This window comes from Colobus angolensis, unplaced genomic scaffold, assembly GCF_000951035.1.
Source record: "Colobus angolensis palliatus isolate OR3802 unplaced genomic scaffold, Cang.pa_1.0 Scaffold479, whole genome shotgun sequence".
Classification (NCBI taxonomy): Eukaryota; Metazoa; Chordata; class Mammalia; order Primates; family Cercopithecidae; genus Colobus; species Colobus angolensis.
Genome location: NW_012118254.1, coordinates 610,838 through 635,736, shown reverse-complemented (window position 1 = coordinate 635,736; position 24,899 = coordinate 610,838). Strand labels below are relative to the sequence as shown.

At 44.4% G+C, this 24,899-nt stretch overlaps 1 protein-coding gene across 2 annotated transcripts in view; it reads left to right on the top strand.

Annotated features, from left to right (window-relative positions):
• The window catches only part of HDAC8 (histone deacetylase 8), a 258,223-nt gene that overhangs the window by 229,086 nt on the left and 4,238 nt on the right, over positions 1 to 24,899 (top strand). For both annotated transcript variants that reach the window (XM_011958897.1, XM_011958896.1), the window contains one exon: positions 5,110 to 5,215. In XM_011958897.1, coding sequence (XP_011814287.1) covers positions 5,110 to 5,215 — 106 coding nt within the window. The remainder of the gene's footprint in view (positions 1 to 5,109; positions 5,216 to 24,899) is intronic.

The following is a 24,899-nucleotide window of genomic DNA, read 5'->3' as shown; positions in this document are numbered from 1 at the left end:
CAGTGAGCCCTCTAAAATGCACAGCTGATCTCTTCATTCCCTCATTTGAAAGCTTGCAGAAGGCTGGGTCTGGTGGCTCATGCCTCTAATCCCAGCACTCTGGGAGGCCGAGGCAGGCAGATCACCTGAGGTCAGGAGTTCAAGATCATCCTGGCCAACATGGTGAAACCCCATCTCTACTAAAAATACAAAAATTAGCTGGGCATGGTGGTGTGCTCCTGGAATTTCAGCTACTCGGGAGGCTGAGGCAGGAGAATCGCATGAACCCTGGAGGTGGAAGCTGCAGTGAGTCGAGATCACAGCACTGCACTCCAGCCTGGGCGACAGAGTGAGACTCCATCTAAAAAAAAAAAAGCTTGCTTGCAGTATCTCCCACAAGCTTCCACTCACTTATCCCACAAGTATCTACCACCTAGTAGGTGCACACACTGTTTTGGGAACTGGCAATGCAGCAGGGAACAAAACAATGTCCTGCCTTCACGGACCTTCTAGTCAGGAATAATGCCAAATGCCTTAGCAGGGCCCATGATGAAATGCATGCCTGCCTCCCCAGCCTTGTGTCCTTCTTCTCCTTGTCCCGTGCCCCCTAGTCATATCTAATTCACTTCAATACCTTAAATGTGCCCCTTATGTTTCATACTCTCTGCCTCCCTCCCATCCTCTATACCCCCTTTGCAGACTCTACTCCACAGTCACTTTTTCTGGGTAGTGTATAGGCTACCATAGCTAGTGCTGATCTTTGGAATGACCTCAGTTCAAATCTCCACTCCACACATACCAGCTGCATGACTTCTGTCAAGTTATCCTACTGTCCTGTGCTTTAGATCCTCAGCTTCAAATGGAAACAATAATAGTAGTTACTGTATGGGTTGGTTGTGAGAATTAAGTTAGTCAATCTATTAAAAATGCTTAGACACTTTAGGTGCCTGACACATAATAAGCTTGTAATACATGTAGTATTGTTAATATCATACCACTCATCACACTGCTCTATAATAATCTCTCCTATGAAACATGTCCTATTGTCTTTGTACCCCAATGACTAACCTAGTTGGGCACATAGTAGATACTTACTAAATGTTGAGGCAAGGATAAAAGGATTGGTGGATTCAGGTTTGTTGCTTGGTTTCTGCTAACCAAACATGATTATGGAGGAATAACAGCAACATTGGGGCTTCTTCTGAATATCTTTTTGACCAACTATCTAATTGCATGCCACTTTCACTGTGTGAGCAAGACCTGAAGAGACATGAGCAAGAAAAGAGCACTGAGGTGGGCTGAACTGAACTCAAGCTTGGGCTGATCTGAACTCAAGTTGAGCTATTTACGTTTCTTTCTTCATTGACTCTAGGGTTGAGAAGGGACCAACTACCCTAGAATAGCCACTACCTTTCACTTGCATCCCTCTGCCCCATCTCATATTTTCCATTTGTCCCCTTTTCAGTACCATGTTCTCCCTCAAAAGTGCATAAACTAAAGCCCAGAAAGCAAAAGATGTGCTGAGGGGGAAAGGGGAAAGGGTGGAGAGGGGTTAGCACCTCCGTCTTTCCTCCACTGAGATCAAAGCCAGCATTTTCCCTTGAAGGTCAGCTGGCCTCTTTCATCCCCTGCTCCACCTGTCTGGGAATGGGATTGCTGCTTGCCCATTTCCTTTCCTCTTCGGGGCTGGAGGGCAGTTTCAGGGTGGGGCCTCAAGCTATTTCTAGTTCTAGCCAAATCCCTCCACCCCAACATCTCTTTTGCCTTACGTGATTGTATTTCCTTTCCACCTCGCCAGTAAGTAACAAGTGGCAGGACTGTAGGACAGGAAACTATGAGAGAAGTCCGTTTCTCCACAGGCTAGTCAGTTTCTCCCAGGCTAAGCTAATGGCTTAAGCAAGCAGGGAGGGACACTGAGGCTGCTGAGCTTGGTCTGACAGGAAGAACAGACTCGTCTTTCTACATCTCAGCCCTAAGCGCTTCACCTGACATCCTTCAGAGTGTGGATGAGTCTTGGCTAGGCAAGGGCCTCTTGCCCCAGGAGAAGGGAATTCACATTTATTAAAGTTCTACTATGTGCTGGGCCCTGTGCTAGGCCCTTTTATAGATATTATCTCATTGACTTCTAACAACCCAACCAGGTCAGCATTTGTCATCGTCAGGTGGAAATGATGAAACAGAGATTAAAAAGCTTACCTGATGACAGGTACACTAAAATGTCAGAATTCACCACTATGTAATTCATCCATGTAACCAAAAACTACTTGTACCCCCAAAAGCTATTGACATTTAAAATTTTTTTCTTAAAAAAAAAGAAGCTTACCTGAGGCACACAAGCTAAATTCAGGCACCAAAATCTAGCTCCCCCAACTCTAAAGCCAGTGCTCTTTCCACTTCATCATGCTACCTCAAGAGTCTAGAAAAAATATTAATGCTATGAATTGATTCTTTGAATTATTTCACACAATTAGCTATATGGCTAGCTAAACCCTTGGTGAGTTAATTTAATTCAACATACATTTAAGGGAAACCTGTGATGACTTGAGTTGGACACTACAGGGTATGCAAAGAGAACATGACATAAGTTTCTAACTTTGCAGGCCAGCCAGCTGCCATGTAGAACTGGCTCACAACACAAGGACTTTCTTAAACCATCTGAGTCCCCTAACCTAAGAATAGTGCAAATAAGCAGGACCTGGGAATAACATTTGATGGGCAAAGGTGGGGAGAACTTGAGGAACCAAGACTTTGCTATTACCTGCAGCCAATCTGCTTCAGCAAAGAATGGGTTATGCATGACTGTGCCTACCGTGTGGATCAGTTAGTTAAAGCCAGGTGCTAATGAAACCAGGACAAGAGGCTTAATCCCAGTAGAACTGAGTTCTGTCACATAGCAGCCAGTCCTGGTCCCAGCTGACCATCTTGCAACCGTGTGCTCTTGATCAAAGAGGGAGCTAAAGTAGGAGAGTGAAGGTAAGTGCATAATAGGCACACATAAGTGAGGACGTGTTGTTCCAAACACTCAACCCTAATCAAGCAGCTCATGACATGTCTCACTGACAGAGAATCAGCAGTGTCATCTTCGCACCTGGAGGCAGAACATTCCCTCCTCCTATACCTCAGCTAGGTACCCTGCCCCTGATTTTTATAGCACGTTGATGCTAGGGCTTCAGGTCTCCAAGAGGAGCTTCTTCATTGCAGCTGCCTTTCTTCTGTTGCACTATCTAAGCCTGTCTTTTCATACCCATGAAATGAGTGTACCACTTGACACACTCTGAAGAAGAGGCCGCCTAAGGAGAGAGTGTCACACCTGTTTAAAGCCTTCTCTTCCACAGCCAAGCCCACAAGGTCCTCAAACTTGGACCGAGGGGTCCTCCTAGGCTAAAAATACAAGTTTCTTCAACCATGATACAGGGGAAAGGGGGTACTGGTTCTGGATGTGTCCCCCAGGTAACCCCTCTTGTCTGTTCCACATATAGGTTTAGTAAAGCCAATCTCTACTCAAAGCCTTTTCTATCTCTGTAACTCAGGGCTTCAGGTATCAGAGAGTAATAACTCCAACAGGAAGGACCTAAGCCCCTCTTTCTTTCTAGATCAGTCCACACACACACATATATACACACAAAGGGCATTATAAGCATTGGCACAGTCTTGGGCATTTTTCTTTTAATTAAATGTGTAGAGTTTTCTGTCATGGATGTGCAAAACCATCTCCCCATCAAATTACTTCCATGGATTCTACAAAGACACTGTTAGAATCCCTAGAGATTGTTCCACAACATCTCCCACGGTGCCAGATGTACATCCAGACTCTTAACAAGGATAATTTGGTGACAATAGCAATAACTCTGGATTATTTTTAAGAAGCTCTTTGAATGGCATCAAAATCATGACGCGTATCAAGATCCTTTTTTCATGCCCTCTGTACCATTTTGTTTTGATGGAATTTGAATTTCCCTGGTTTACTTACCACCTAACAATATCACTATTGAAAGCACATAACGTTAAGGACCATATGCTCTCCCTCTGGAGAGTGTGCACAAATACTATTTCTATTAAAAACTAAACAGAAATAGTAGTTTTGCATATTTCCCATTCAAAGACTTATCCCGATTGAATGATTCCCTTTGTCGTGGAGTATTTTTCCCCAAGTCGGTCCTACCAGAGAAGCTGAATCAGATATTGTGACTTCCCAATGGTCACAAGGAGTCATCTACCAAGCTAGAAATAGAATCCACAAACATTTATTTTGATTCCCTGAATTAAAAACCAAATAAACTCTACTATAGAGAAAGAAAAGTTAAAATAGAGAAACTAGACTTCTTTGCCATTCCTGGGCCAGGGAATTCAAGGCAACCAAAACTAACAGGCAGTTGCCATGGTCTGTGAGGACCAAGGAGATGAATAGGACACAGGTGCTGCCTGCCTTCAGGGAGCTGACAGTCCAGTGTGGGGAGATTGGGTCAATGTTGAAAAATCTCTACCCAATGCAGAATATGCCTGTGAGCACCTAGAGGACCCCAGAGGAGGTCTCACCCATCTTTACAGTCCCTCTGCAACCAGCACAATGACCTGCATGTGATGTGCAGGCAAGCGCTGTGTATTTAAGGGCCCTGAAAGAAGTATCAACAGAATGCTCTTGGGGTTGGTGGAGAAGGAGGGACAGCTTTGTGAAGGAGGTGACATTTGAGCTGCGCCTGGAAGGATGGGGAGGTTTTTCACAGGCAGCAGGGACTGGGGGAGGGCCTTTGCAGGCCCCAGGAAAGAGCAATGGCAAAGATCCTAAGGGAAGAGAAAGCATGGTGTGATTTGGAAGAGCACCAAGCAGTCTAGTGTGGCCAGAGGACAAGGAAGCAATAAGAGCTGAGGTTGGAGAGAAAAGTTGAGACCTAAGCAGAGAGATCGTTGGACAGCAAGCTAAATAATTTCACAGGGGACTATCATTGAAGGTCTGAGCAAGGGGAGTAGTGATACCACCAAGACAGGGCTTCCTGCTGCATCATCCTGTTCTGCCCAAGGAGGCCTCCCTTGCCTTGTCGGTAGTGTGTTTCTTTTGATTGTTTGTATGTGGTTGGTTTGGAGGTTTTATGTGGCTTAGTTTGTTTTTTGGCCTTTCCCTTTTCCTTACAGTTTTTCACAGCATATGGTCCTGATTATGTGCTGGAAATCACGCCAAGCTGCCGGCCAGACCGCAATGAGCCCCACCGAATCCAGCAAATCCTCAACTACATCAAAGGTGAGCACTGCCCCTCGAGGCCTGCCCTCCTTGTTCCATCCAGTTTGTGGTGGCCCATCAGTGGGGACTTCCTTAAATACCATTTGCCTTTTGGTAGCTAATCATTTCACCGACTTGGAAGGGAAACCTCTTCTTGGCCTGACAGCTTGTAGCTGGAATTCTACACTGGCCACTCTGGTTGGGATTGTCATTTGGCTGGCTAATGTCACCTCAGAAGGACAAAGGGTTCAGCTTTTGGCCCTGCCAGGGGAAAATCAGTTCTAAAGTGTTCCCTGAGACCCTTTTTCTTTCAAAAGGCCAATAGTAAAGCACTCTTTAAGATCAGAAAAGTTGGCCAGGTACCATGGCTCATGCCTGTTATCCCAGCACTTTGGGTGGCTGAGGTGGGACGATTGCTTGAGCCCAGGAGTTCAAAACCAACCTGAGCAACATGGCAAGATTACACCTCTACAAAAAATTTAGAAAATAGCCTGTGGTCACAAACACTTGGGAGGCTGAGGCAGGAGGATCCCTTGAGCCCAAGAGGTCGAGGCTGCAGTGAGCCATGTTCACACCACTGCATTCCAGCCTGGGCGAGACTCTGTCCCCAGGAAAAAAAAAAAAAAGAGGAAAATTCAAGTCAGTTCAGACTTACTGGGGGTGGGGAGGGGGCTCACAGACATTCTGTTCCAGTGTGTATGAGTCCTTGATCCAGTAGAGCCTCAAAAGAATGTGGAACTACAACGAGTAGTCAGCGATTCTGACGCCCTGGGAGTGGGTTCTCTGGACTCAGCCAGAGTACTGCAGATGGGCTGCTGGCCTAGCCTCCTTCCTGGCCTAGCCTCCTTCCTGGCCTAGCCTCCTTCCCTTCCCCAAGGCTGGCCTGGAATCATTCTAGGCCTCGGGGTGGAGGGGAAGTGGCAGCCATCAGGGCATTGCCCTCCTGATCCCACTGTCCACTGGCTGTTTGGGGTCAGTGTCCTCAGCATTCCAGTAGGGCCCCCTCTCAACTCCAGCTGCTTCTTCACAATCACTTCATCTACCATTCGCAGTAAGTATTTTTGGCACCCATTTTCCTGTTTAATTAAATGTACATATACATATGTGTATTTTTTAGATCCTAATTATTTGCCAGAGTTAAGAGGCCAAGGGTATCTTTTTGCCCATCCTGGACAGGGAAATTCCCATGTTTATTCATAAAATGACCAAGATAGCACCAGTTCTCCTACCTTTGAGTCCCTCAGTGGAATATAATCCAACACCAAAAGGAGGCCTGTTCTATGCTGAAGTTAGTCCGAGGAAACACTACACTCAGAGAGTCTTTGCTGCAGGTTACATTAATGCCCCTATCTACTAGCAGAGCCCAGTATATGACAGCAGCAAAGTCTTCATGTCCTGAGCTCATTTAACCAGAGAAAAGTTTCTATGCTAAGAAGTCATAGACTCTCAAGGTTATTCTCACAGCATTGCTGATTGTTCCCTCTGAGGCGTCCCCTAGCCCTCGGCCTTCTCCTGACCCTATAGTTTCAAGCTAACTCCCTCTCACCTCTTAGTGGCTCCTGACCCCACAAGTCCTTGCTTCCTAACCAAATCTTCCTCCCTTATCCAAATTTTAAGGCCTTCAAAGTCCTTCCACTCCTGGCCCTTCTCCAGTCCTTCTCACTGTGTTGCAGCCCTGATGAACACTAGCCATCCAGCCCTAGTTTTCCCTGCTCCCCTCAAACCTGGTGCACACGTCCTGTGTTCCTCAGAACTGATCCTGGACCAGCTTCTCTTACCCTTTTTCCTTCAACTCTGCCTTTTTCCCCCATTCAGGCTCTAAATCCTGGTAGAGCCACAGACAAAGAATAGAAACAGGGGAACTAAGCAAGCCTTGAAGCTACTCGCTCACACCTCCATATGGGCAGATATGTGTATGCCCTTACTTCCCTGCACACATACCCAGACACATAGCTCCAGAGAGTGGTGGCATCTTGCTATTGAGGAAATGGAAATGACAAGTGAGAGAAGACATAAGAAAGGTAATGCAAAGGGAAGAGAACGAGGAAAGGTAAGAACCCTAAAAGAGCAGAAAATCAAACAGAGATTTGAGATAAAAGGCTGGGATAAGGGTTGATGAAAAAGAAATAGATCTTAAAGGACATGAAAATTACATGGAAGTCAAGCTTTTTAAAGATCCTAACAGGTTAAAGCAATATTCTGATTGTAACACAATGAAATCAAACTGGAAGAAAACATAAGGACCAGGAATTGGGTCCTACAAAAGCAACTACCTGCATGCAAATCCGGGCAACATGGCTTAGCAGCATTTTGCTAAAAGAGAATTAGGGATTTGAGTCAACTCGGAGCTCAGTATGAGTCACCAGGGCAAAGTGGCCTCCAGAGATGCTAATGCAGTATCGACCTCATTTTAAAGGGCTCTAGACAAATAGGAGCATGTTCCTGGAGGTCAGTCAGGCTGGGGAGAGAACTAGAGCCCAGGCTCCAAGAGGTCTGGTTGGAGGTGCTGGGACCTTTTGGAGAAGACTCAGGGATGTGGTCTCTACTCCATATATCTGTCACAGAGCAAAGGGCATAGACAGAGTCTATGTGGCCGCAAGGCATAGAGCTGGACCCATGGATGGATATTTTATAAAGGCAGATTGTCATTCAATAGAAGGAAGACATTTTCTAACTATTAGAACTATCCAAAGTGGAACAGACTGCCCAGAAAGGCATGAGGTCTCTGTCACTGGAGATATACAAATAGAAGCTAGACAATCCCTAGGCTGTCATATTGTAGAAGGGCCCCTGCCTTGGGGGAGGGTGATTGGACTAAATTGCTGTTAAGGCTCCTTCCAACCCTAAGATTCTAGGATGCTGTATATTACAAAGAGAAAATAGAAAAAGAAAGAATAAAAGTGTTCCTATTTCTCCACATCCTCTCCAGCACCTGTTGTTTCCTGACTTTTTAATGATTGCCATTCTAACTGGTGTGAGATGGTCTCTCATTGTGGTTTTGATTTGCATTTCTCTGATGGCCAGTGATGATAAGCATTTTTTCATGTGTCTGTTGGCTGTATGAATGTCTTCTTTTGAGAAATGTCTGTTCATATCATTTGCCCACTTTTTGATGGGGTTGTTTTTTTCTTGTAAATTTGTTTGAGTTCTTTGTAGATTCTGGATATTAGCCCTTTGTCAGATGAGTAGATTGCAAAAATTTTCTCCCATTCTGTAGGTTGCCTGTTCACTCTGATGGTAGTTTCTTTTACACTGTTGGTGGGATTGTAAACTAGTTCAACCATTATGAAAAACAGTATGGCGATTCTTCAAGGATCTAGATCTAGATGTACCATATGACCCAGCCATCCCACTACTGGGTATATACCCAAAGGATTATAAATCATGCTGCTATAAAGATACATGCACATGTACGTTTATTGCGGCACTATTCACAATAGCAAAGACTTGGAATCAACCCAAATGTCCATCTGTGACAGACTGGATTAAGAAAATGTGGCACATATACACCATGGAATACTATGCAGCCATAAAAAAGGATGAGTTTGCGTCCTTTGTAGGGACATGGATGCAGCTGGAAACCATCATTCTTAGCAAACTATCACAAGAACAGAAAACCAAACACCGCATGTTCTCACTCATAGGTGGGAACTGAACAATGACATCACTTGGACTCGGGAAGGGGAACATCACACATCGGGGCCTATCATGGGGGGGGGGGAGTGTGGAGGGATTGCATTGGGAGTTATACCTGATATAAATGACGAATTGATGGGTGCTGACGAGTTGATGGGTGCAGCACACCAACATGGCACAAGTATACATATGTAACAAACCTGCACGTTATGCACATGTACCCTAGAACTTAAAGTATAATAATAAAATAAAATAAAAAAAGAAAAAGAAAGAATATGGTGAGAGTGCAGGGGTTGGCAGATGAGTCACAGTTGTTGGGTGTGGGGAGGTGATGCCGTGTATAAGAAAGAATTGATGCAGAGAAGAAGAGAAACTACATGGCTAAGAGTGGGTGAGGAGGAGCCAGAGAGGGTAGACAGCAAGTGGAGTGGCTATAGAATACTAGCAATGTTCAGACTTTCCATTTAGCCATCCCTTTCATATTGACAAAGTCTTGTTTTCTAGCCATGCAAATTTAGCAGAACACGGAAGCTCAGAACCAAAGAGAAATTCAGCTAAACCTTTAAGAAACGAGGCTAGAAAGAAGTCCAAATGTTGCTAAAAATGGCCAGGCTAACCTGCTATACTGATACTGTGCCCCTCCAGCATGGTGACGCATGCTGCCATCAGATAGTGCGTTGCCATGACAATGGTCAGTGTGGAAAGGCTGCTGAATTTTCTGAATTCTGAAAAATTTTCCTGAACCTGTCTACAAGACTGTTATTTGTTCTTGCATATAAAATCCTCAGTGAAGCTGGCCATTTCTCACTGTACCTCCCCTCCACCTCCCCTCACCCCATGAAAAATAAAGAGTAGTATGTGACACAGATTGCTTTGGGGAGGTAAGATGGCAATGAGGGAATGAATGGATTCAGCTCCACTCTATGTGAGGGAGTTCAGCCAGCATATCTGGTTGAATTTGTTCAGCCTTTAAGCTTGGGCTTTTTCTCTTTCTTGCCACATCCCTTAGAAGCACAAAAGATGAGATTGTAGCCTATTGGAAATCAAACCTGAGAAGATTCATCTTACAGAAATGCGTTCCACATGCCACAGGATGACTGAAGGGACAGGCAAATTTAGACCTCACCTTTCCCATCTTTACTGCCCATTAGTCTTTCTGAGAGGAAAAAAGACCCACAAAACCATGGAGAGTCCATTCAAGCTGTTAGCTTCACACAGAGAAAAACTCCTCTTGTGCCAATGAGCTATCTTGAAGGCATGTGTCGTTGTTCATAAGAAAGTATGGGTTAGAGAGCGGATGGCTCCGTCCAGCTCATGACTACTACTGTAAAATCATCCTTGCACCATCTTGCTATGCTTAAAGCTGGTTGCCTTTCCTCTGGTGAATGTACTCCAGAGGAATTGGCTCACGGTGAACCTTCCAGAGTTGGAATAATGCTGATATGATTAATCCCCAGGGAGGGCTAGTTCCTCAAGCCTGGCTAGCTCTGCATGGGGAAATGCAGATAAAGGTAGGAGGCTTTCTAGTTTCTGGTACTCATGACATTCGAATCAAGTGGAGGCCCCTAGGAGACTCAGAGCTCCACACTGCAGCCCAGGCCCAATTCTCTTGGGGAGCAGGAGTGGGGGAGTTGTGCATTTGTGAGAATGTGTTACAGTTGTGACCCGAGGTTTCAACACTTGCTCTGTGTTCCCAGAACTATTCCCCAGGTTTGACTGGGAGAGAAAAAGAAACAAACAAGGTCAGGAAGTAAGGAGGAGAAGGAGGGAAGAGGGAGGCAGAAGACACAAGGGAAAAAAAAAAAGGCCTTGCATGCATCTGCCCTTTCTTTCCCTTATTGAAGGAGCCGTAGGATGGCAACCTAACAAACTGATACGGGTGCGGACAGAAACAACACAGATGAAATAGGAAGAACAGCTACTATTTATCTTACAGATAAGGGAACTGAGGCTCAGGGAGGATAGGTGACTTGGCCAAGATCGCCTTTATTCATCCAGCAAGTAATTACTGAGCTCCTACTGTGTGCCACACACTGTGCTAATAAGCAGTGGGCTGGACATTGGAACCTGGGCCTGGAGTGGAGCTTCAGAGTCAGGCTGTTTGACCTTTATTTCCCTCCTCTCCTTGGCAGCATTGCTCTGTCAAATCTATTCGTCATCCTGTCTGCTCTTTCCAATCGCCCCTAGTAAACCCCCCTACCTCACACTACATGCCCAGCTCCTTCCATGTGGCTAATCCTAAACACCTGAAGTCTCATGACTCCCTGGAAATGGGAAAAAGACATTCTTGGGCAACCTTCGAAATTCTGGCGCCAGACATAGGCTTTGTAGCCCTCCCTAGGCCCCGCCCCTTCCCCCACCATACTGTAACCTGAAGCTTCTAGCTCCCTTTTGAGATGAGTAGAGAAGGAAAAGAGATGGACAGAAGGTAGAAGAAACCAGCTCACCCAGCTCCTACTGCCCGAAATGTGCTGTAGCCACCAGACCCAGTCTGTCATTTGCAGTTCCACAGCCCCAATCTGAGACCCTTTGCACATTTGCTGGTAATATTCTTAGGCGAACCATTGTGCTGGGTATAAGCAGCGCTTCCTCTGGCAGCCTGACATCCAAGATTGTCATCCTTCTAGGGACTAGCAATTGGAGCTCAGGTTTGGGCATATTCAATGCGTGCTGAAGCCCCAGGCTTGAAGCAGTGCTCCTGCATGGTGGGACTCTATACCATGGAAACTTGGCTTCCTTCTACACTGTCCCTTACTTCTTGAGAAGCCATGAGGATAAGTTGAAAGGTAGGGTTGGTCCCAAGGATAAACTGACCATTTGCTTTAGGGCTTCTTGGAAGGACTTCGGAGCAGGGTTTTGGAGGATACCTGAGCCAATTTGCATGACTTCAGGTGAAAATATCTGCGATGTCCATCCTTTGTCTCTCTTTCCTGTCCCCTGCTTGCTCTTTATTCCTCTTCATCTCCCTGTGGTCCTTTCCAGGAGTCTACCGCCAACTTGGACTCCCTTATCAAGCAGGTTCCTCTCTTTCTTGTTTCACTAAAGAGTTAAAGAGATGGAAAGGCTTCTTGTCATCATTGTTATTGTTGTTGTTGTTAGACAGAAAAATAAGTTATAAAAATGTCATGCTAAAAATTTTAAAAATTCTGAGCCGGGCGCCATGGCTCGAGCCTGTAATCCAGCACTTTGGGAGACTGAGACAGGTGGATTGCTTGAGCCCAGGAGTTAGAGACCAGCCTGGACAATATGGTGAAACCCCTTCTCTACAAAAAATATAAAAATTAGCCGGGCGTGGTTGTATATACCTGTAGTACCAGCTACACTGGAAGCTGAGGTGGGAGAACTGCTTAACCCCAGGGAGATTGAGGCTGCAGTGAGCTGTGACTGTGCCACTGCACTCCAGCCTAGGTGACAGAGCCAGACCTTGTCTATAAAAAAAAAAAAAAAAAAAAATTAATCCTAAAATAAAAATGGAGACTGCTCCCCAAAGTTACAGTAACTTAGACAGCAGCTTTTAACAAACCATGAAAACCCTTGGCATATTACTCATGAAGACTTGAAATTTCTACCTAAATCTATGAGATGGGAACTACTGATATTGACAGGGTACAGCGCAAAACCCTGAGCTGGGTACTTCACATACATGATCTCATTTAACCTCACAATTTCCTTATGAGGTAGGAGACTGGCACCCGAAGACGTTGTGTAACATGCCCTAGTCACACAAGAAGTAAGTGATAAACTCAAGATTTGAACCCAGACCTGGTGGCCCTCTTCTCCGTGGCAGCATTGCCCTGTGACACCTACTCATCATCTCTCCCCTCTGCTTTTTTCCAGTCACTAGTAAACCTTTCCCCCTGCTCAGGCTCCCAAAGTGAACTTCAGAAGCAGTTTAATTTTAAGAGATATGATTGTGTCTCCACTTTAAAGCCAAGCTCAAGCAATCAACACATATATTTTTGAACCCCACCCCACTCAAGCTGGTGCCATTGGGAGATATACGAGGTGTTTAAGACATGATCTCTCCTCCTGATAAATAGTTGAGAAATTTAGGTTAGGAAACAAAACTAAGCCCCTTGGACATATCAGAATATAATAAGGTCTGACACTGTATATAGAAGAGACTAGGCAGTAAGACTTTAGGGAGACTGCTTTCAGAAGGCTGGGAGGATTTGAATAGATCAAAGTAGGGATGCACTTGTAAGTAAGGGAGATTCAGAAGGGTGGGGATAGGGGGCAGATTGCAGGCTCCCTTGAATTTCAGGCTGACTAGTTCATATCCACAGTAAAGTGGAAGTCATTCTAGGTTCTGGAATTAGAGCACCACATGATACAGTGATATTTGGGATAGATGGTGATGGTAATGCAAGACTGAGACTGCAAGGTCCTCGACTAGAATAGTGGTGGTAAAATAGGAAGAAATGACTGAGAGCTATTATGAAGAGAGTATCATCACCAGCACTGGGAGGTAGGCCATTTATAGAGGATTGGGGAGAAAGGAAGAAGTAAAAGTGACTCTGAGATTTCCAGCCTGGATACCAACTGAAATGGGAAGCTCTTGGGGGAGGGGACATAGCTTTACTGAAACATATACTTGATGTGTTCTCTTTTGATGTATTGAACTTGAGGTCTCATACTAATTCCATACAGTGTATCTACATGAAAAAATTTGTTGCAGCCAGTTAAAAAGCAAATTTTTAAAGATAATTTGATGACACTAGAATATGTTCATGATTACAATGTTAAGTGAAATAAACAGGATACAAAATGGCTTACTACCATGTAGTCTCAATTTTGTAACTGTATTTAGTGTATGTTTTGGGAGAGGGGATATGCACAGAAAAACACAAGAATGAAATGCTAACAGTAGTCATATTTGATGATACTTTACCAAAGTAATATACCTTAACAGTAGTTATCTAGAATTGGAATTATAGATGATTTTTATTTTTTTAAGCTGTTTCTGTATTTTTCAAAATTTCTACCATGAACGTGTATTATTTTTGTAGTCAGGAAAAAAAAAGTAATACATGCTGGCAGGGGCAGAGGGCACTACCCTATTACCTCCAGGTGGGGAGTAAAAGCCTAGGTTCCCTACTCAGCCACCATTGACACCCTGGGGAGAAGAAGGGCACCTCAGTATTGCTGGATGGAGTAAAATTCAGGCTCTCCAGTAGACCTCTACTGATACCACTCTGGCCAAAAATGGGAACAGCACCTTTTTATTGCTCCCCATTTGGCCTCTACTGACATAGCAGTGGGTGGGCCTCCTTGCCATTGAGCAAAGATGGAAAGTCCTGGCTTTCTACTCTGCCTTCTTTGACACCACCCTCGTGGAATGAAAGGGAAGCCTAATAGTAACCATTTAGTGTTAATATGTGCCAGGCCCTACTCTGGACACTGGCAACACAGAAGTCAATAGAATAGATAAGCCAGGCACAGTGATGTGGGCTAATAGTTCCAAATACTCAGGAAGCTGAGGCAGGAGGATCGCTTGAGCCCAGGAGTTTGACACCAGCCTGGACAACATACTGAGACACTGTCTCTTAAAATAATAAAGGAAATAGGCCAAATAAAGTCCTTGCCCATCATGGAGATTACATTCTAGTGTGGAAGATAGACAATAAACAACTAAATAAATATTTAATGTTGTTTACTGATAAATTATGAGGGATGCTATTCAGTAAAGACCTTTCTGAGGCAGTGACATTTGGGAACAGAGATTAATGAAATGAGGGAAGGAGATTTACAAAATTTGCATTCGGCCGGGCATGGTAGCTCACACCTGTAATCCCAGCACTTTGGGAGGCTGAGACAGGCAGATCACTTGAGCCCAGGAGTTTGAGACCAGCCTGGGCAACATGGCAAAACCCTGTCTCTACCAAAAAAAAAATGTAAAACTGAGCTGGGTGTGATGACGGATACCTGTAGTCCCAACTACTTGGGAGCTGAGATGTGAGGATCAATAGAGCTCAGGAGGTCAAGGCTGCAGTGAGCCATGATTGCACTACTGCACTCCAGCTTGGGCAATAGAGTGAGACCCTGTCTTTAAAAAAAAAAAATGGTAGTGAAGTACATTCTAGATGAAGAGACAAGCAAGATCAAAGACCCCAAGCGAAATGGATTTAGTATGTTCAATATAGATATATGTTTCAATGTGTATTAAAAAGAAATATAATTATCAGATCAAACTCTTTGGTTCCAAAGATATTGCTTAGGATGAGGCTGGGTTTTTTTTAATGTCTGTATAAGAAAAGTCCAGATAGGCAGTATGTGAATATGGCCAAACTCTTGACAGTATAGAAGTTTAGGAAGCAGATCAGTCTCTAATATATATAATATTATTAGCTCCATTTAATAGATGTAGGAACTGAGGCCTAGGGAAGTTAATTAGCCTGTACAAAGTCACACAGCAGGTAAGTACGGAAGCTAGGATTCCACCTGAAACACTGAGGATCATACCCAAAGGTTAGAAGAGGAAATAAGGAATTTTCCTTCTGCCTGGCAGAGCTGCTGATGGTTACATAAACAAACCAAGAATATTCAAAGAGTAGTTGGAGGCCTCTAATATGTTTAATTAAGCGTTTTTTGCTTGTGTGCCCAAAGTACATGCCCAAAGCAATTGTATTGCTCATTCCCCTCCAGCTTCTAGCTCTAAAATGATCAAGGGGTAGAAGGAAGGTTGGAAATTATTAGGAAAAATAAGGTAAACCACTCAGGGTTTTGGAATGCCTAGCTGTTGACAACTTTGTCAGTCTACCCGGAGGCCCTTTAGCCAACTGAGATTCAGGTGCTGTCTTGAGCACAGCCACCAAATCCAGCAGTGCTAAGAGTCATTTTCTGCCAGAGTGAGTGGGCCTAGCCTCCTTGGCCTTGCCACGGAGGGGCAGCTGCTGCAGGATTCTCACCACAGAGTTCCAGAGGAAGGTCTGCAGACCTCCCATCCCATGGTTTTCTGCTGTACCTGGACAGGGACTTCCCCAAGCCATGGTCGGGTCATGCAGGAGCTCATAGTCTTTTGAGAAAGGAAAGCATCTTTACAGGCTCCTGGTTTGCCAACATTCTTCTGCCTCTTTGCAGCTCCAAGCACATTTTGGAGGGAGATTTCACAAAGATTTCTAAATTGAGTTAGAATTTCAAGTCTATTGTGACATGCAAATTAGTCCTGCTTGCCCATTGGCAGCAATGCAGCTGAAGTGCCTAGAGACAGGCCATAAAATGAAAACATCAAAGTGATTAAATGTGCCCGAAGAGCATAATTGAGTGCATGAATAAGAGAAAATAAAACAAATTGATTTTCTCCAGTGCCAGAAAAACAGAATAATTGAAAACAAAATAATAGACTTTGAAGTAATCAAAGTGAGGAATGCACCATAGTGACATAGAAACAGCCAGTTGTGGGAGAGATTTATTGTGTTTCTGTTATCATTTTTACAACTTTAATTTCATTAGCTAATAAATACAAATCAATTGAAAAATCAGTCAACCAGAGAGAAGGCAGTCCCAAGCCAAGATTTTTATTCACATCTCTAAAACAGGCTGAGACGGTGATTCTTAATCTACTTTCATAGGTGCACATTTCTGCCGTGAGCTGGAAAACAAGTTCTGGGAGGGCTCTCTGCTTTGGAGGTGGTGATGTTCTGTTCTGACAGTCACTTTCTACATACAGATTTACAGATTCAACTTTCAAGAGGGTCACTTTTATACCCCACCAAGATTTCTGACAGACAGAACTGCCCAAGTACAAGCATCTTGGTTTACACAGATGACATTTTCATGGCACTGACCAGCAACTGTGGTCTTACACAAGGTCATCCTGGATTCATTTTGGTGATAGTGGTGGTGGTGGCAGCTATGGCAGCAACAATAGCAGGAGCACCTGCTGCTCTCGCAATATTGCTGAGTATCTATGGCTCACTGCTTCCAACCCCCACCCTCATCCCCCGACACATACATGCACACTAGTGACACTGAAATCTAATCTAAAACCAGGAAGGCCAATCAAGAGTATGCCACTCTTTTGGCTTCCAGCCTGGCGACCATGATCCTGGGGAAGATCACAGGAGGGGAGCTGGGCCAGAGGAGACTTCTCAGGTTCACTATGGCAATAAGGCACTGGGGACACCAAGCCATGCTGGGCTCACATGCTGAATGATCACAAAGCAATCATGACACCACCACAAAACAATTTTTATGGCTCCTCCAAGAAAAGAATCCCTCTAACCCACTCTTCAGCTGTTCACGGCTGGGCTCAGTGACCCTTCACTTCAGGATCCACAGTGATAGCTGATGTTACTTGAATTGTGGGTTTTCTTTTCACAGGCCCTTGAGCTCTCTGGCAGCTGTTGACACTTCCAGATGTTTGTGACCCACCCTACCTTCAGGGCTCCACGGTTAGCGACTGTGCCTTTGGCTCCAGTAAAGGTCTTTGGGACCACTGGGACTGTAAACCAGGGTGTGCAGAAGGAGTTGGCAGTGCTGAGACTGGCACTACTTGCTGGCTCAATCAGGATGGCATAGTTAATAGATTGTGCCTGCCAGGCAATTTGTCCTGGAGAATTTATCTTCCAGGAAGCACCTAGAAGCTGAAGGGAGCCTCTCTGACCTTCTGGTGGCATCCAAGGCCTAATCATGATATGCCTTGAGGTGAATAGGGGATGTTAGCATTTAGGTTTTTTGTGCCAGAGAGCGAGAGTTGGTCTCCAGTTCAAGTCGAAAATCCCAGCTTCCATTTCCCACTGGTGTTTGGGTGGGGCAAAATAGAGCAAATAGCTTTCAAACTCTAAAGCATTATACAGATGTAAGGCTGTATTATTCCTCCTACCACTGCTATTCCCATTATCCTGGATTTCCCAGCCCAGAATTTTTGTCTGAGAAAAAGAAATGTGGAGAAGGCACATCGACCAAAGAACCTCGGAGCTCTGTCTCCAAAACGGCTGGGAGGCATTGCCCAGCCCAGCAGATAGACAATTGCCGGGGCCCAGCTCCACAAGCTGGCTGGCAGGCAAGCAGCCCACTCCTGTGATGTCACCTCTACAGTTACTTGTGCCCATCCCTCCACATGAAGCCAGCAGATTTAGGCACAGGAGGGGAGAAAAAATGAATCATAGGCTATTTTAGAAATTGCTTCGATTCCGTTTGAGACTGCAGTAGTGCCTTGAGAGCTAAGACCAGAGCACCCTAACTATCAGGGTAATATCCTCTAAGTGCTAGTATCCTGTAAACGTCAGAAGCCTGGTGGGATTAATCCACAACCTCAGGTTCTAATTCAGGTCAGAGGCAGACAAGTGGTAATTGGCAGTTTTACTTAATTGTCAATAAAAGGCTCTCTGATGACAGGAGGAATCTACATTCCAAGGCAAGCAATGCAGTTGACCATTAAGAGCTAAAAATTAAACTAGCCATCCATATCGACACATGCCCAAGGCTTCATAGGAACCCTTGGTACTGCAATTGTTCCCAGGTAGAAAATGAAGTCCTTGAACCTGGCCATGATGGGGCAGCAGCTGGAAATCTTGCTCTAGCCCTGGATCCCACCAGATCCCCTGCTTTCCTGACAATCTCTCAGAGGCTCCCCATGGCCTCTCAGATAAGGCCCTGGCCTTGATATGGCCTCTGGCCACCTCTCCAGCTGCATTGCCCCCGTCCCTGATCTTCATCCTGTATCCTGACCTCAAAAACTTTGCAGTTGACTTTATACATCCTGCTCTGTTCCTGCTGCCTGGAACATTCTTCCCTCCTTTGCCCTTCAATAAACCACCTGCTCTGTGAAACTTCTGTGCCCTCTTTTTCTGCCCACAACACTCTGTACATACTAGAATTGTATCACCTTGCTACTATGGACTAGGTGTTTGCCTCCATATATGTCTTCCTCACTAGGCCGAGAACTCCTTCACAGCAAGAACTGTCTTGATCCCCTCTGTGACCCCAGCACCCAGCACAGGGCCTAGGCCATTGTAGACAACGGCAAAGGCTTAGGCAACAAATGGACAGAAAAATGGACCAGATTGAGTCAACTGAGGGAGCTGAATAGCTGGATGAGAGTGGGGGTGCACACCATCTAAGATTCTCAGATACCAGAGCCTGCCAGCAGCAGGACAGCCTGGACACCGGCTGCCCAAGAGTAATCCCTACAATGATTTTTCTCAAGATGTGCCTCATGTTCCTCTATATGACAGACAATCTGAGGTGACACAAAGACATTTTTAATTTTAATAGTCATATTTATCTTAACATATATTTTAAAATGTAACAAGCAAGTTATCTATTATTATTATTATTATTGCTGCTTATGATAGATGAGGCCAAAATAGGTATTAAAGTTTTTTTCTTATTTTTTAAAATTTCTTTTTAAAAATTAATAGAGACAGGGACTCCCTATTTTCCCCAGGCTGGTCTCGAACTCCTGGGCTCAAGGGATCCTCCTACCTCGGCCTCCCAAAGTGCTGGGATTACAGGCGTGAGTCACTGGGCTCGGCCTGAAGTTTAAAAGTGAGTTAATAGGCCGGGCGCAGTGGCTGAAGCCTGTAATCCCAGCACTTTGGGAGGCCGAGACGGGCGGATCACGAGGTCAGGAGATCGAGACCATCCTGGCTAACACGGTGAAACCCCGTCTCTACTAAAAATACAAAAACTAGCCGGGCGAGGTGGCAGGCGCCTGTAGTCCCAGCTACTCGGGAGGCTGAGGCAGGAGAATGGCGTAAAACCCGGGAGGCGGAGCTTGCAGTGAGCTGAGATCTGGCCACTGCACTCCAGTCCCGGCGACAGAGCGAGACTCCGCCTCAAAAAAAAAAAAAAAAAAAAAGTGAGTTAATATCCCCCAAAAAATAAAAATAGATTTTATATATATGTATATGTGTGTGTGTGTGTGTATATAGATATAGATATAGGTATATATCATGGTGACTATTAATACAGCTGTTAAGTAGATATAAAAACATTCCTAAAAGAGGTATTCATGTGACAGAAGTTTTGGAAACACTTTTCAACAGTCCTAAATTCACTTCTCTGTTCCTTTGTGGTGTCACCCAACCTCCAAGGGTTCCTGAGATCACACCAGCATGCCTCCAAACTGCTGTGATGCTGATTGTGTTCAGAATTTATGTATCCTAGCCTGGTTCTCCTTTTGTTAGCATGCGTTTGCTCACCTTAACCACATTTATAAGGTCCTTAAGAGCAATGACCAAGCTTTAAGCCTCTGGGAATTTAATGGGAAAGTGCTTGATCGCTGCCCTGTAGCTCTACAGATGTCTTTTCCTTCAATCAATGGGTACTGAGCACCTACTAGGCATCAGGCACTACTGAGGGTGCTAACAGTAGAGTAATGACCAAGACAGCAGACAAGGTCCCTGCCCTCATAGAGCTGGTGAGAGGAAGCCAACAGTGAGCAAATAAGGAAACAAACACACAAGAAGTTTTCTGTGTGCTAAGTGAATTCAAGAAAATAAAACAGAATCGTGTGACAGAAAAGGAGTGAATAAGGGGGTGGCTCCTTAGCTTGGGTGGTCCTAAGGTCTCTCAGAAGTGACTTTGGGATTGAGACCTGTCGACTCAAGGTGACAAAGGTGATGAGAAGAGTTGGAAATGGGGATAGCCAGGACAGAGCATTCCAGGCAGAAGGAAGAGCAAGTTCAAAGACAGGAGAAGCCCTAAGAAGGAAAAATGATTTCTGTGTTCAAGCCACACAAAGATTCATGTGAGCAAGGAGGGTGGTGGTAGGAGACAGGAGGCAAGGGACCAGCCCCTGCAGGTGAGTAACTTAGATTTTATTGTGATTGGAGGCTGTTAGAGGGATTTGAGCATAGGAGTGATGTGGTCTGACCTAAGTATTAACAAAATACTCTCATTGCTATATAGAGCGTAGGTTGTAGGAGACAAGGAAGGAAGCAAGGAGACCAGTCTTGAGGCTATTAGAATCATCCATGTAAAGGGCAAGAATAGTCTGGGGTACAGTTGCAGCAGTGAAGGGTGGAAAGAAGAAGGTAGATTTGGAATCTATTTTGGAGGTAGAATCCACAGGACTTGCTAATAGATTGAAAAGGAAGGTTGTAAACAAAGGAGGAATAAGGATGACCCCTACTCAACGTCATGAAGGGAAAAAAAGGCACAAGAGGACTGTTCTATGTCTGCTCTGTCCAATATAGCCTCACCACTAGCCACATGTGGCTAAGTTCATTAAAATTAAACAAAATATAAAATTATGTTCCGCACTTGCACTAGACATATTTCAAGTGCTCAATAGCCACATGTGACCAGTGGCTACCATATTGAGCAGCATAGCTGTAGGATGGTCACATCATCCAAGAAAGTTCTATTGGACCACACTGCTCCACATTAAAAAGATTAAGAGAATAAAAGACAAACCACAGACTGGGAGAAACACTCAATTTTTAAATGGGCAAAAGAGGCTGGGTGCAGTAGCTCACTCCTGTAATCTCAGCACTTTGGGAGGCCAAGGTGGGCAGATTGCTTGAGTCCAGGAGTTTGAGACTAGCCTGGGCAACATGGTGAAACCCTGTCTCCACAAAAAATACAAAAATTAGCCAGATATGGTAGCATGTGCCTGTAGTCCCAGCTGCTCAGAAGGCCGAGGTGGGAGGATCACTTGAGCCCAAGAAGTCAAGACTGAAGTGAGCTGTGATCACACTACTACATTCCAGCCTGGGCAACAGAGCGAGACTCTGTCTCAAAAAAATAAAATTTAATTTAAAAAAATGGGCAAAAGCGAGCACATTTTTGGGGTGTGGTGGCTCCTGGCTGTGATCCCAGCACTTTGGGAGGCCAAGGTGGGCAGATTGCTTGAGTCCAGGAGTTTGAGACTAGCCTGGGCAACATGGTGAAACCCTGTCTCCACAAAAAATACAAAAATTAGCCAGATATGGTAGCATGTGCCTGTAGTCCCAGCTGCTCAGAAGGCCGAGGTGGGAGGATCACTTGAGCCCAAGAAGTCAAGACTGAAGTGAGCTGTGATCACACTACTACATTCCAGCCTGGGCAACAGAGCGAGACTCTGTCTCAAAAAAATAAAATTTAATTTAAAAAAATGGGCAAAAGCGAGCACATTTTTGGGGTGTGGTGGCTCCTGGCTGTGATCCCAGCACTTTGGGAGGCCTAGGAGGAAGGATTGCTTGAGGCCCAGAGTTCAAAACCAGCTTGGGCAACATAGCAAGACCTCATCTCTACAAAAAATTTTAAAAAATTTTTTTAAATAAAAATGGACAGAAGATATTAATAGGCACCTCACCAAAGAAGATATACAGTCAGCAAGTAAGTGCAGATGCTCCTCTGCCTATTGCAGTGGGGTTATGTCCCAATAAATCCATTGTAAGTGGAAAATATAAGTGGAAAGTATGTTTTCAACTTACAGTATCTTCAACTTATGATGGGATTATCTAGATGTAACCCCATCATAAGTTGAGGAGTGTACTGAATGCATATTACTTTTGTACTATCATTAAGTTGAAACATCTTAAGTCAGAGACTATATGTGAAAAGATGCCCAATATCATGTGTCACTAAGGAATTGCAAATTAAAATGAGATACCATTACATATATATTAGAATGGCTAAAATCCAAGACACTGACAGCACCAGATGCTGTTAAGGATGTAGAACTACAAGAACTCTCATTCATTGCTGGTAGGGATGCAATATGGTACAGTCACTTGGGAAGACATTTTGGTAGTTTCTTACAAAAGTAAACATATTCCTACCACATAATCTAGCAATCACACTCCTTAGTAATTACCCAAATGAATTAAAAACTCATGTCCACACAAAAACGTGCACATGAATGTTTGCAGGTCTTTTTTGTTGTTTGTTTGGGGGTTTTTGTGTTTTGTTTTGTTTCGAGACAGTGTTTCACTCTGTCGCCCAGGCCAGAGTACAGTGGCACAATCATAGCTAACTGCAGCCTTGACCTTCTGGGTTCAAGCGATCCTCTTGCCCCAGCCTCTTGAGTAGCTCGGACTACAGGGGTGTGCCATCACACCCAGCTAATTTTTTTATTTTGTGGAGACAGGGTCTCACTATTTTGCCCAGGCTAGTCTTGAACTCCTGGCCTCAAGTGATCCTCCCGCCTCAGCCTCCCAAAGCACTGGGATTACAGGCATGAGCCACTATCCAGCCCTGCACAAATGTTTATAGCAGCTTTTTTCAGAATTGCCAAAACTTGGAAGCAACCAAGATGTCTTGCAATAGGTGAATGGATAAACCCGTGGTACATCCAGACCATGGACTATTATTCAGCACTAAGAAAAAATGAGCTATCAAGCCACAAAAAGACATGGAAGAAACTTAAATGCATCTTGAAAGAAGCCAGTCCGAAAAGGTTACATACTGTATGATTCTAACCATAGGACAGTAAAAAGATGAGTGGTTGCCGGGCTTCAGGAAAAGGAAGGGAGGGATGAGTCCATGGAACACAGGTGATTTTGAGGGCAGTGAAACTACTCCTGCATGATACTCTAATGGTGGATGCATAACATTATATACTTTTCAAAACTCATAGAACTGTGCAAGACCAAAAGTGAATTTTAATGTAAACAGTGGACTTAAGTTAATGATAATGTATCAATATCCATTCACTAACTATAATAAATGTACCACACTAATGCAAGATGTTAATAATAGGGGAAACTGCCTGTAGGGGAAGGAGAAGGAAATATATGAGAGCTCTCTGTACTTTCTTTTCAGTTTTTCTATAAACTTAAAACTGCTCTAAAACTAAAATATATTAATTAAAAAAAGAAAGACTAAAGAGATTGTTCATCAACACCTAACAAAGTACCTGGCACAGAGCAGACACTCCATAAACGTTTATTGAATAAATTGATAAACAAATGAGTCAACCAGTGGTTCAGCAGAACCCAGCCCCCTGAGTCCCAGTTCAATACTCCTTGTACATCAGAGCTAGAGTAACAATATAGTTTATTGTCCAAACCAGGATATTTGAGAGTGAAATGGGGTACCTTAGGTATAAATCAGGACTGTTTCAGAGATAACCGGAAATCACAAACTGGGAGTCCACAATCTACATCTCGCCTCCAAAATTGTTTTGTTTGGCCACTCATCTTGATGCCTCATATGATATTCTTTTAAAATGTCAGTCATTTGCCCACATTTAACACAGTGGAAATTGCATAAAAATGTGAAATTTGGACTTCTCTTGGAAAATGGAAGGACTCGGTCCCATGGGGCCCACAGGCCTGCACAGTGGTGAGTGGCTGGAGCTGAGCAGCAGCTGCCCACTTTGTCAGCAGGTACCTTCCTCTTTGCCCCAGGCCCCACCAGTCCCTTTTGTAGCTCTTACTCTAGGCCAAGTGAGAGTTTCCATTCACACTGTCTTGGTTTTGTTTTCTTCTGTGGCAGAGTTAAGAAAAAAAGGAAAGTATTTCTTACACTTACGTGATGATTCAAAGTAAGAAAATGAAAAAAGGATCAAGAGGGCCCCTTATGTCTTGCCCCCAGCCTGCTTTACAAACAATATATTCTTGGCCTCTCTAGGAAATTGAGTCTGCCCCCTGTGATCTGAACTTCTTGTCTCCCTAGACCCCAGCCTGTGCTGGCCTTTAGAATGTTCTCAGGCTGCCACCCACTGCTGGAAAAGCTAGATGTGAGGGGAAAACAATGGACGTTATTTAAGCTTGCATTTCTATTGTTATCCCAATTCAACATTGCTCATCGTCAACTTTTGGTGAAAATTATTTCTGTTGTTTTTCTTTATTGCCTCCAAATGTAACTGGAGCGTGAGGTGGAGCAGCAGAGAGTACAGCACCCACCTTTCCTCCCTGTGAACATGAGTTGTTGGAATGCTTTGACATGGAATTTTGTTCATCCTTGCATTCACTCATTCCCCTAGCTCTGGCTATACTTACAGATGGAAGGACCCTCACTTCACACCAGCGTCCCCTGTAGGTTGTCCTCAGCTGAGGCAACAACACAAGCCACGGTGTGGAAACAGGAAAGCATGGATAGGGCCCATTTATGCTAAGGAGTTGGACTTCATTCATAGGTGGTAGGTCGGGAGCTGCTAAAGTCTTTTTTTTTTTTTTTTTGAGACGGTGTCTCG